Source organism: Sus scrofa, chromosome 14, assembly GCF_000003025.6.
Source record: "Sus scrofa isolate TJ Tabasco breed Duroc chromosome 14, Sscrofa11.1, whole genome shotgun sequence".
NCBI classification, from domain to species: Eukaryota; Metazoa; Chordata; class Mammalia; order Artiodactyla; family Suidae; genus Sus; species Sus scrofa.
Window position 1 is genome coordinate 64195057 of NC_010456.5, and position 12364 is coordinate 64207420.

At 41.5% G+C, this 12364-nt stretch overlaps 1 protein-coding gene across 1 annotated transcript in view; it reads right to left on the reverse strand.

Moving 5' to 3' along the window:
- LOC110256822 overlaps positions 1-12364 on the reverse strand; it is a 153647-nt gene that overhangs the window by 124251 nt on the left and 17032 nt on the right. Inside the window, exons 2-3 of the mRNA XM_021073694.1 lie at positions 10334-10397; positions 5808-5846 (exon numbers count right to left, since the gene is read on the reverse strand). Of these exons, the coding sequence (XP_020929353.1) occupies positions 5808-5846; positions 10334-10397 (103 nt within the window). The remainder of the gene's footprint in view (positions 1-5807; positions 5847-10333; positions 10398-12364) is intronic.

Sequence of the window (12364 nt, forward strand, 5' to 3'; positions counted from 1 at the left end):
CGGTAGGGGTGTGAGGTAGGCACTGAGCCTGATTCACCAAAGAGATATAGGGGCAGGACTTCTCAGTGTCCTTGTTTCTAGGAGCTCAAATGGCAAGGCATTGCAAAGCTTCTATCCTGGGAGACAGTTGGATTTTGGGCGCTGCTCCCACAGAAATTATTATTAAACCTAGAGCGCCCAGTGAGGCAACTGGCCCTCACCTAATATCACCAAAAGGAGAGCCCCTCACAGACATGCCTTTTGTCAGTGCAGAGAGCAAGGCACAGGCATTAAATGACAGCCAGCTGAACTGGCCAGAAATTTAGTCCCTTTTCAATTTTGCCTCCATTTTCCTGATTAAAGAAGTGTTCTCTCCCAAAGGAGTTCTTTTTTTTTTTTTTTTTTTTTTTTTTTTTTTTGTCTTTTTGTCTTTTTGTTGTTGCTATTTCTTGGGCCGCTCCTGCGGCATATGGAGGTTCCCAGGCTAGGGGTTGAATCGGAGCTGTAGCCAGCGGCCTACGCCAGAGCCACAGCAACGCAGGATCCAAGCCGCTTCTGCAACCTACACCACAGCTCACGGCAACGCCGGATCGTTAACCCACTGAGCAAGGGCAGGGACCGAACCCGCAACCTCATGGTTCCTAGTCGGATTCGTTAACCACTGCGCCACGACGGGAACTCCCCAAAGGAGTTCTCTTATGGCTCAGTGGTAACAAACTGACTAGTATCCATGAGGATGCTAGTTCAATACTTGGACTTGCTCAGTGGGTTAAGGATCAAGCGTTGCTGTGGCTGTGGTGTAGGCTGGCAGCTACAGCTCCAATTCCACCCCTAGCCTGGGAACTTCCATATACCCCAGGTGCAGCCTTAAAAAAGACAAAAAAAACAAACAAACAAAAAAACAAAACAAAAAAAAAACACCAGCAAGTGTTTTTCTCAAAGACTGGCTAAAACCCCAGTTTTTCAGAGAGAGCAGGTCCCAGACTGAAAACTCTAGCTAGGTAAGCACTGGTATCTATCTAGAATTTATAGTATGTTAAATTCTCATTGTTTAATTTCATTGGTTTTTGTTACTGTTACTTTCTCTTTATGACAAATGAAAGTAGTGTTCTATTTATGGTGGGGATCCAAAATTTTCTTTTTAAGCAAATAAGTTTAAAAACATTGTATAGAAGTTCCCACTGTGGCGCAGTGGGTTAAGAAGGCAACTGAAGCAGCTTGGGTCACTTTGGTGGCAAGGGTTCTATCCCCAGCATGGTACAGTGGGTTAAGGGATCCAGCGTTACTGCAGCTTCCAGGTAGTTCATAGCTGCAGCTTGGATTCAGTCTGTGGGCTGGGAACTTCCATATGCCAGGGGGGGAAAAAAATTAAAGACAGTAGTTGTTCAGATGGGACTTAGAGTGAAAGTTTTAGAGATAGTTAGGGAATGACTGTAATACAAGAAACTGAGGCCAATGTTTCCACCAACTAGTGACAACTAAATTCAGGAATAACTCTTTCACCAGAGTTAGCTGTCTCTCAGGCTGAACAATCTCACATTTCCCTGACACACATAAAGCTGAGATAACATTTACTGGCATCAGAAATTCCCATCATGGCTCAGCAGAAACAAATGTGACTAGCATCCATGAGGATACAGGTTCAATCCCTGGCTTCACTCAGTGGGTTAAGGATATGGGCTTGCCATGAGCTATGCTGTAGGTCAGAGATGTGGCTTGGATCTGGTGTGGCTGTGGGTGCGGCAAAGGCCAGTGGCTACCAATCCTGTTCCACCCCTAGCCTGGAAACCTCCATATGCCACAGGTGTTGCCCTAAAAAGACACACAAAAAAGAGAGAGAGAAAAAAAAAAAAAAAAAATTTAGGGAATCACCTCCATATTGGGCTCCATGCATGTTATCTAATTTATCTATTTTATCTAATTTATTATAATTATAAATTATATAATTTATCCCTTCTGCATATTATCTAATTTAGTCTTCACAAAATCCTTACAAGATAGGCAGCACCATCTGTTTGAGGCTCTGAAACATTGTTTTAGCTAAGATCCCAAACTAATGGAACAAAAAATGACTCTGTAGTTTTGGCATTCTTGTGTTTTCACTTCAGAATTTAGCATGTCCACGAACCTCCTATAATGTTGTGTTAAATTCTATGTGCTATTTTGTGGAAATGGGTAATTTGTTTTCAACAATTTTTCAAAGAGACCTGTATGTACCCCCAAATTTTAATAGCTATTGTTACCATTATTTAGAAGACAGTCTCATGACTTAGATGATAAGACCCATGGCCATCATTAAGAAGTCTACAAATAACAAATGCTGGAGAGGGTGTGGAGAAAAGAGAACTCTCCTTCACTGTTGGTGGGAATGTAAGTTGGTGCAGCCACTATGCAAAATAGTACAGAGGCTCTTCAGAAAACTAAACATATGATCCAGCAATCCCACTCTTGGGCATATATCTGGACAAAACTATAATTCAAAAAGATACATGAACCCCTATGTTCACTGCAGCATTATTCACAATAGGCAAGACATGGAAACAATCTATATGTCCATCGACAGATGAATGAATCAAGATGATATGGTACATGTATACAACAGAATACTATTCAGCCATAAAAAAAGAATGAAATCATGCTATTTGTGGCAACATGGATACAACTACAAATTCTCATACTAAGTGAAGTAAGTCAGAAAAAGACAAATATCATATGATATCACTTATATGTGGAATCTGAACTATGGCACAAATGAGCCTATCTATAAAACAGAAACAGACTCAGAAACATAGAGAACAGACTTGTGGTTGCCAAGGGGGAGAGGAGAGGGAGTGGGGTGGACAGGGAGTTTGGGATTACTCAGATGTAAACTATTACATTTAGAATGGATAAGCAATGAGGTCCTGTTCTATAGCACAGGGAACTGTATCCAGTCTCTTGGAAGAGACCATAAAGGAAGACAATATAAGAAAAGGAATGTGTGTGTGTATAATATATTTATATAAATGAATGACTGGGTAATTTTGCTGTACAGCAGAAATGGGCACAACATTGTAAATCAACTATACTTTAATTAAAAAGCAATTAATTAAAAGATTAAAAACATAAGACATAAAAAAAAGATCCAAGGAGGCGAATGCCCTGTCTTATATCTCCAATGTGTCTAGCCTGCTGCTTTATCTCCCCAGCCACTCATAGGGATTGATTGAAACAAATCAAATGTGTAGAAGCAGACAAAAGAACAGGTTGGGTGTTGCTCGGGAAGAGCATCGCTTTGGTAAATCCTGCACACTCAGATATTTTATAAGACAGCTCCCTGGCACCAATATAGCCCTAAGAACCATCTGAAACAAGAGGCAAGCAGCCAACCAGGTAAACAATAGAAGAAGAAAGGGCCCAAACTTTACAGGAAGTTAGCACAAGAAGCAGCACCTGGGACAGGAGCCCAGAAAGACTAGCATTCCTGCAGAGCTATTCCAGTCCAGTCTGTGGATCTGGCCCCTCTGTTTCTGAGAAACACTTGTGTTCAGGTTAGGACACTTCTCCTCCAGAGGCAGGCTGCAACGCAACCGAAAAAGCTGAATACTGGAGTCTGGCAGCATCTCTCCTACCAAAAACACTTCCTGGAGTTCCCATTGTGGCTCAGCAGGTTAAGAACCCAACATAGTGTCTGTGAGGATGTGGGTTCGATCCCTGGCCTTGCTCAGTGGGTTAAGGATCCCTGTGGTGTAAGTCCCAGATGTGTCTTGGATCCAGTGTTGCTGTGGCTGTGGCATAGGCCAGCAGGTGCAGCTCTGATTCGACCCCTAGCCTGGGAACTTCCATATGCTGCAGGTGTGGCCCTAAAAACAAATACAAAAACCTTTTCCATACAGCCCATGATGGCATTTATTTTTGTCCTTCAAAGGACAACAGCGGGCTCTGTGACTCTCCTTCGTCACCCGTACACTCCTTGTTCACAGTCACTGGCCTCTGTTCCTCCTCAGCTACTGAAGCCGCTCTTCTCAGATCTCAGTTGACCTACTTACCAGGTCCATTGAGGAGCTTTGCTGACATTGTCTCAGTTGGTCTTTCAAGAGCTTTTAACGTGGTTGACAGTTCCTCTCCCTTCCCCTTAAGAGTTTTCTAGGGGAATTCCCATCATGGGGCAGAGGAAATGAATCCAACTAGAAACCAAGAGGTTACCAGTTCAATCCCTGGCCTCACTCAGTAGGTTAAGAATCTGGCTGCAGCTGTAGTTCCAATTAGACCCCTAGCCTGGGAACTTCCATTTGCCGTGGGTACAGCCCTAAGACCAAAAAAAAAAAAAAAAAAAAAAAAGAGTTTTTTAGGGTTATGACCTCGGTCTTCCTACTCATATCATAAGGGGCTCATCTCTCTCTGTGATGTCACATAACATCACATAACAACGATCACATAACAACTCCCAAACCCGGTAAAGACCATCTCCCTGGGCCTCAGTCCCATATTTCATCATGTCCAAAAAGGAACGCCAAGGAGTTCTGTTGTGGCTCAGTGGGTTAAGAACCTGAGGATGTATCGATTAGAATGCAGGTTCAATTCCTGGCCTCACACAGTGGGTTAAGGATCTGGCATCAAGAAGGCTGCAGTGTAGTTCGCAGATGTGCTTCAGATCCAGTGTTGCCTTGGCTGTGGCTTAGGATAAGCCCGGCAGCTACAGGTCGGATTTGACCCCTAGCCTGGGAACTTCCATATGGTGCAGGTGAGGCCCTAAAAAGAAAACAAACAAAACACAACAAAATGGAATGCCAAGCAACACAAACCTTGAAGCCAGAAGGGGAGGTTGGAGGTCTCAGAGGGGAGGAGACTCTGCCCCAGACTCCCCACCCCTGGCCCAATCAGTACTGGGTCCCAAAGAATTCTTTACAATATCTCTAAATTGTCCCACTTCTCCATCCCTACATCCTTTACTTGGGCCTTCTAAGTGTCACAGTTTATTGAGCAAGAACTATGTGCCAAACCACACCATGTCAACTTATATTTTCTCATCCTCTCTCACCCAGACAACTGTAGTTGCCTGAGTTTTGTGTAGTGCATCAGCTCTGTTATCCAACATTACAATTGTCCAATAATTTCAAATCTGTTCTCATGACTACACACATGATTTGAACATCTTTTAAAGTTCTCTTTATCCTGCAGAATAAAGGTTCCATGTAGCAAGGATCCTGTCCACTGTTCCCAACTTATCTCAACTCTTCCCAATCAGCACTTCTCTCTCCCTGCTCTTCCTCCACTCCCTCTCAGCACAGCAACACACACAACCATTCTGAATTACTTGCAGTGCCCCCCCCAACACCAAGTCCATTGTCTTTCTACCGGCTTCCCCTCCTGCCCAGAAAACCCTTCTTCCCATCCTCTAGCCCTCTGCCTCCACCATCGTCTCTGTTAGGTTATCTCCAATTCATCCAGCAAAACTCAGTCGATTCAGAAAATACATCCTTGGGAGTTCCTGTATGGCACAGTAGAAATGAATCCGACTAGGAACCATGAGGTTGCAGGTTTGATCCCTGCCTCACTCAATGGGTTAAGATCTGGTGTTGCTCTGAGCTGTGGTGTAGGTTGCAGACGCAGCTCGGACCCCAGCTCAGACCCCGAATTGCTGTGGCTGTGGCATAGGCCAGCAGCTGTAGCTCCGATTAGACCCCTAGCCTGGGAACCTCCATATGCCACAAGTGTGGACCTAAAAGTCAAAAAGGGAAAAAAAAAAAAAGAAAATGCATCCTTAAGGACACCTTCCCTGACTGCTTTTCTGTTAAAATATGGTTCGCTGCCCTTTCTTTGTTCTTCCAAAACACCCTGCAACCTACCTCGAGTTATTTTGAAAAATATGTTCGCAATTTGGAAATCTTAAAAATTAAAAACAAAAAACAAAAAACCCAGTAACCTCCACTGAATTGTTGTGAGACTATTTATATAGCCTTTTTCCATTTAGTGTGAAGGGATATGTTTTCTTCATCATGAGGTACCTTCCCCAGACCCTTTTATGGGTGCTATGTAATATACCCATTGTGCACCACATTCACATTCTAAAAATTCAGAATTGTGAAACACACTGGCCTCCGAGGAGTTCAGTTAAGGGACAGGGACTTTTAAAACCATTACTTACTTGCTTTGTCTCTCTCCCCTTGCAACTGAAAGCTTCTCAAAGCTTCAACTGTATCTTTTCCATGTGCAAAACCCCAGTATCTAAGGAAGTGTCTGGTTCTATAGAGGTTTGCAGTAGAAATTAAGGATATATTTAGGAGTGAGGATTGTTTTTCTTAAGACTGAGTCCCAAGGTTGAAACCCGATACCTCCCCTTGTTTCCCCCAGAGTTGTCCCGCCTCTGGATGCCTCACACACACACCAGATTTCTCACTGAATAATCACTGTTTGCATAACTGTGTCTCCATGAGACTGAACTCTCAGCAAAGCAAAGTTAATGATGTATGAATCTTTGTATTCCTGGGTTCTCAGTGCCCAGCCACAATCAGGTACATTGTATTCTGCCTCCACACGTCTTGTTGAATCATAGAAGGTGGAAAAGAACAGTGGGGGAGAGAGAAAGAAGGGAAGCTAAAAAAGAAGAAAGGAAGACATCTGGGTGAAGATGATTTAATCCCTAAATAGAGCCCTCTCATAGTAAATTCCACACTCAGTCACTTCACAGTATTTGTCATATCTGTGCATCACTTTTATTATTTCATATTTTATTTATATTAACTTTTTTTTTTTTTTTTTTTTTTTTTTTTTTTTTTTGCCTTTCTGTCTTTTCTAGGGCCACATCTGCGACACATGGAGGTTCCCAGGCTAGGAGTTTAATCAGAGCTATAGCTGCCAGTCTATACCAGAGCCACAGCAACTCGGGATCCGAGCCGCATCTGTGACCTACACCACAGCTCACAGCAACGCTGGATCCCCAACCCACTGAGGGAGGCCAGAGATCGAAGCCGAAACCTCATGGTTCCTAGTCAGATTCGTTAACCACTGAGCCACGATTGGAACTCCTGTATTAACTTACTTTCTATCGAAACAATTTTTTTTTTCTTTTTCTGCTAAACTTGCAAAATATGGAAATTCCTAGGCCAGGGAATGAATCTGAGCTGCAGCTGCGACCTACACCACAGCTGAAGCAACGCTGGATCCTTAACCCACTGCAGGGAGCCAGGGATCAAACTGGTGCCTCCACAGAGACAAGCCAGATCATTAACTTCCTCTTCTGTGGTGGGAACTCCTAAACAAAAATTTTTTTTTTCTTTTTAAGGCCTCCCCTGCAGCATACTGAAGTTTGTGGGCCAGGGGTCAAATCAGAGCTGCAGCCTACACCACACCCTAAGCAACACCAGATCCAAGCCACATCTTCAACCTACACTGCACCTTGTAGCAGCTCTGGATCCTTAATCCACTGAGCAAGACCAGGGATCGCACCCACATCTTCATAGTCACAGTCAGGTCCTTAACCCACTGAGCCACAATGGGAACTCCAACAAATTTATTTTTAAAAGAAACTTTCTCTTATCCTAATGGAAAATTACTTTCCCTTGCATTAAACAATATGATGCAAGTAAAATACTGTTAATTTCTTGTTTTCTTCTGTATTATGGTGAGGCCATCTCTCTTTGTTAAAAAGAAGATGTAGCAGGAGTTCCCGTCGTGGCGCAGTGGTTAATGAATCTGACTAGGAACCATGAGGTTGTGAGTTCAATCCCTGGCCTTGCTCAGTGGGTTAAGGATCCGGCGTTGACGTGAGCTGTGGTGTAGGTCGCAGACGTGGCTCGGATCCCGAATTGCTGTGGCTCTGGCATAGACTGGCAGCTGCAGTTCCAATTCGACCTGTAGCTTGGGAACCTCTATATGCCGCGGGAGCGGCCCAAGAAATGGCAAAAAGACAAAAAAAAAAAAAAAAAAAAAAGATGTAGCAAGTGTTAAGAGGACATGAAAACTAGCCCTGGATGGGAACATTCTCCTCAGTGTTAACCACAGGAAAGAAAAAGAACTGTAAAGTTAATAACATTATATGATTCAATATTATTTAATGCCCTGTCATTAAGCCACCTACTGTTCTCTCAACAACCACCAAGAGAAAGAAGACCATATGAACTTTCCTTTTGGTCCCTCACTCTGCTTCTCCACTGTGATATTTCTTCACAACTTCAACTGGACACTCTATTCTTTTCAAAGTCCTTTCTGCTATAATTAGTCTCTAACTCATGATTATAATTAAACAATTGGAATTTCCCACCTGGCCATTAGCAAAAGAGATGCTGATATCTCACATGCTGTCCGCAAAATCTCCAATAAACAAGGAAGCAAGAGTTCATACAGAAATGTTTAGCCCGTGAGAAATTCTTTTTTTTAAAGTTCTGGAGATTGCAGTTAGCAAATGTTTGTTTTGTAAAATAAGCAAGTAATAGAAAAGCATTTCTCAAATAAAAGAAGTATCTACACATATTTGGTTACCACTACCCATGGGGATTGTCATTTTACATAGAAATACGTCCCTTAATTTGTAAATTTTACAAGGGAAAGCAGCTTACCAAGCACTACGTTGATTCAAAATATTTTCTTTTTTGTGGCTTTGGCTCCCCCCCCCATTTATGGTCCCAACTGGGTAGAAACTCATACTTCTAAATACACAATAAAGATCATGGCTTAGCAATAGTTTCATCAAGGTCAACTAGAATGAAAGTATAATGTTTATTTATTAAGTTTTGCAATGCCTTGTAGAATAGGGTTAAGGAACTTAATGTCTACTTCCATTTCATAATCCCTTAACTTTTTCCAATATCTCCTACAGAAAGAGAAACACTGTTGACTCAATATATTAAAGATAACTAATTATTGATTTAAAAAACTCGATCACCCACATGATCCAGCAATCTGCCTCCTAAGCCTATAAGATAAAAACTTTAATTTGAAAAGATACGTGCATCCCAATGTTCAGAGCAGCACTATTTACAGTAGCTAAGACATGGAAGCAATCTAAGTGTCCACCGACATGTGACTAGATAAAGAAGATGTGGTATACCTGCACGCATGTGCACGTGCACACACACATATATACACACAGGAATATTACTCAGCCATAAAAAAGAATGAAACATTGCCATTTGCAGCAACATGGATGGACTTAAAGATCATCATACTAAATGAAGTCAGACAAAGACAAATATTATGTGATATCACTTACATGCAGAATTTTTTTTTTTTCATTTCTAGGGCCACACCTGTGGCATATGGAAGTTCCCATGCTAGAGTTCGAATCTGAGCTACGGCAGCTGGCCTATGCCACAGCCACGGCAATGTGGAATCCGAGCTATGTCTGCAAACTACCCCATAGCTCATGGCAATGCCAGATCCTTAATCCACTGAGTGAGGCCAGGGATCAAACCCACATCCTCGTGGACACTAGTCAGATTTATTTCTGCTACACAACAGGAACTCCCTACATGTGGAATTTAAAGCAAATGAATTTATTCAGAAAACAGAAACAAGACTCACAGTCATAGAAAAGATGTTTATGGTTACCAAAGGGGAAAAGACAGGGAGGGAGGAATAAATTAGGAGTATGGAATTAATAGGTACACACTACTCTATATAAAATAGATAAGCAACAAGGATTTACCATTTAACACAGGGAACAATATTCAATATCTTGTAATAACCTATAATGGAAAATAATCTGAAAAAATATAATATTGAATCACTTTTTTGTACACTTGAAACTAACAGAATATTGTAAATCAACTATACTTCAATTTAAAAAATATTAAAATGTCTAAGGGAAAATATACCCTAATCAAAGATCACAATATTATATTTATCTATCTCTTTTGGATTTATTTCTCATATTTCAAAACTGTGTATCATACTAATTTGAAGAGCTACAACTTTATATAAGCAAAATCTAGAGAATAAAACCCTTTGCTAAAAAAAACCCACCCAATCACAAAGTAGTTTCTGAAATGGGCTAATAAACTTCATCATACTAATCAACTTTCTAATAATAAACTTCATAGTAGAGTTATAGAAAAGATTGATGTGATTAAGTCTACTTTATCTCCACATGTGTTTTTAGGACAGCACCTGGAGTATATAGAAGTTCCCGAGCTAGGGGTCAAATCCAAGCTGCAGCTGCAGGCCTACACCACAGTCACAGCAACACCAGAGCCAAGCCACATCTGCTTGACCTACACCACAGCTTGATGTAGCACTGGATCCTTAAGCCACTGAGCAAGGCCAGGAATCGAACCTGCATCCTCATGGATACTATTTGGGCTCTTAACCCGCTGAGCCACAATGGGGAACGCCTATCTCCACATTTCGATTCTAATAACTTTTCAATTCCTCTTACTTTGGTCTGGGATTTCAAAAACATATAAAGTGATGGTAATACGAACAGTAGTAATTTCAATCCTCTAAAACACATATAAAAAGTTCACATGAAGCAAAAGCAATTAGCAACTGAAAATAAATTGATGATTTTAGCTACATGTTTATAAGGAAAAGCAAAATTCCTTTATTACCCTGACCTGAATTCCCAGTGAAATGAATGGTATTGACTCTAGTTGAGGGTGCTTAGGAAAGAAAGGGAAAGAGAGACTTTTTTTTGTTCATTGGCATTGCTTCTAGGCCATAGGAGGAAAGGAATAAAAGAAAGTGACACCTTGGAGACAAGATTTGGGAGAATAAAAAGGAACAGAACAGACACTTAATGAAAGTTTTCTCTTCTTCACACAAACTCCCCGTAGTTTGCTCTTGTTTCTTCTACTCTCCTCCATTCAGATTTTGCTGAGCCAGAACCAGGGTCTCTTAGTTTATCTATAGTTTGATTTTTGTCCTCAACAAAGGGAAAACATAATCATGAAACTTCTTGATCTTTTCCATAGCCACACTGCTCCCAGCTCCAATGGAATTGCCTGTTTCAGGTTTTGTGCTTGATTGATTGATGGTCTTTTTAGGGCCCCACCTGTGGCATATGGAACTTCCCAGGCTAAGGGTTGAATTGGAGCTCCAGCTGCTGGCCTACACAACAGCCACAGCAACTCTGGATCCTTAATCCACTGAGTGGAGCCAAGGATCAAACCGGAGTCCTCATGGATAATAGTTGGGTTCGTTATCACTGAGCCACAATGGGAACTCCCAGCTTTGTGCTTTATAAAGCTGTTTCTAGTGACCTTATGTGGGACTTCTGCAGGACTTCTGCACCCAGAAATGCTAACTGCAACTATGATGTGTCTTACACTAAATTTATAAAGCTATAGTAGATTATTTTAATAAAATTATTGATGGAAAGAATGGAAATATAGGGGACACTATATAAATGTTACATGGTACTATTGGTTGGTTTACATGACAAAGAAATTTGAAGTTCATCTCAAATGCTTCCCTTAATTAATCACCTCTTTACAGCTGGGACTTTCTGTCTTTTGTTGTTGTTCTTTTTTTTGACCTCCCTGTGGCATATGGAGTTCCCGGGCCAGGGATCTGATCCAAGCGGCAGCTGCAGTTACAACACCAGATTCTTTAACCCACTAAGCTGAGAGGGGGATTGAACCTGCATCTTGGTTCTACAGAGAAGCCATCGATCCCATTGCATCAGAGTGTGAACTCCAAGGGAACTTCTCTTTTGCAGAGCACTTGAATAATTTAGTCCATGACTTGCCACTAACATTCCTCTGAATGCACTTCTTCCTAGATGTACAGATATAGTACATCTCTTTTTTTTCAGTTTAATCAATTATTTTTACATACAATTTTTTAAAATATCATTTTCTGTCATGGTCTACCCCAGGAAATTGGATATAGTTCCCTTTGCTATACAGCAGGACCTCATTGCTTACCATTCTAAATGAAATAGTTTGCATCTACTAAGCCCAAACTCCCAGTTCATCCCACTCCCTCCCCCATCCCCCTTGGCAACCACAAGTGTGTTTCGTATTAGTATGTTCTTCTTACTCTTCAGTCCAATTTAGGTCAGGGGTCAGCCAACTTTTCCTGTAAAGGGTCGGAGAGTTTTTACCCAAAAGCTTTGTGTGACTTGCTTTATTGCAATATCTGCTGTACTCTGGTGGTCTGGAACAGAACACACAATATTAGAACTATCTGACTGCACTGTTGTACCATGAACGCAACCATACCTAATGCATGGGCGTGGCAATTGGCAATAAACCTTGTTAATAAAACAAGTGGTGAGCTGGATAAGCCGGAGTTTGCTGACTCCTGATGGAGACTGCTAGCCTTTGACTTTGTGGAATGTCTCAGAGTTCATGCTGGGCACTCTGCCTTGTCACATTTAATCCCAAAACAAATCTCCAAGATGAATATTATTTTCAATTTTTAATAGGTGAGGGAATTAGAGTTTAGCAAGATGATTTTACCAGAT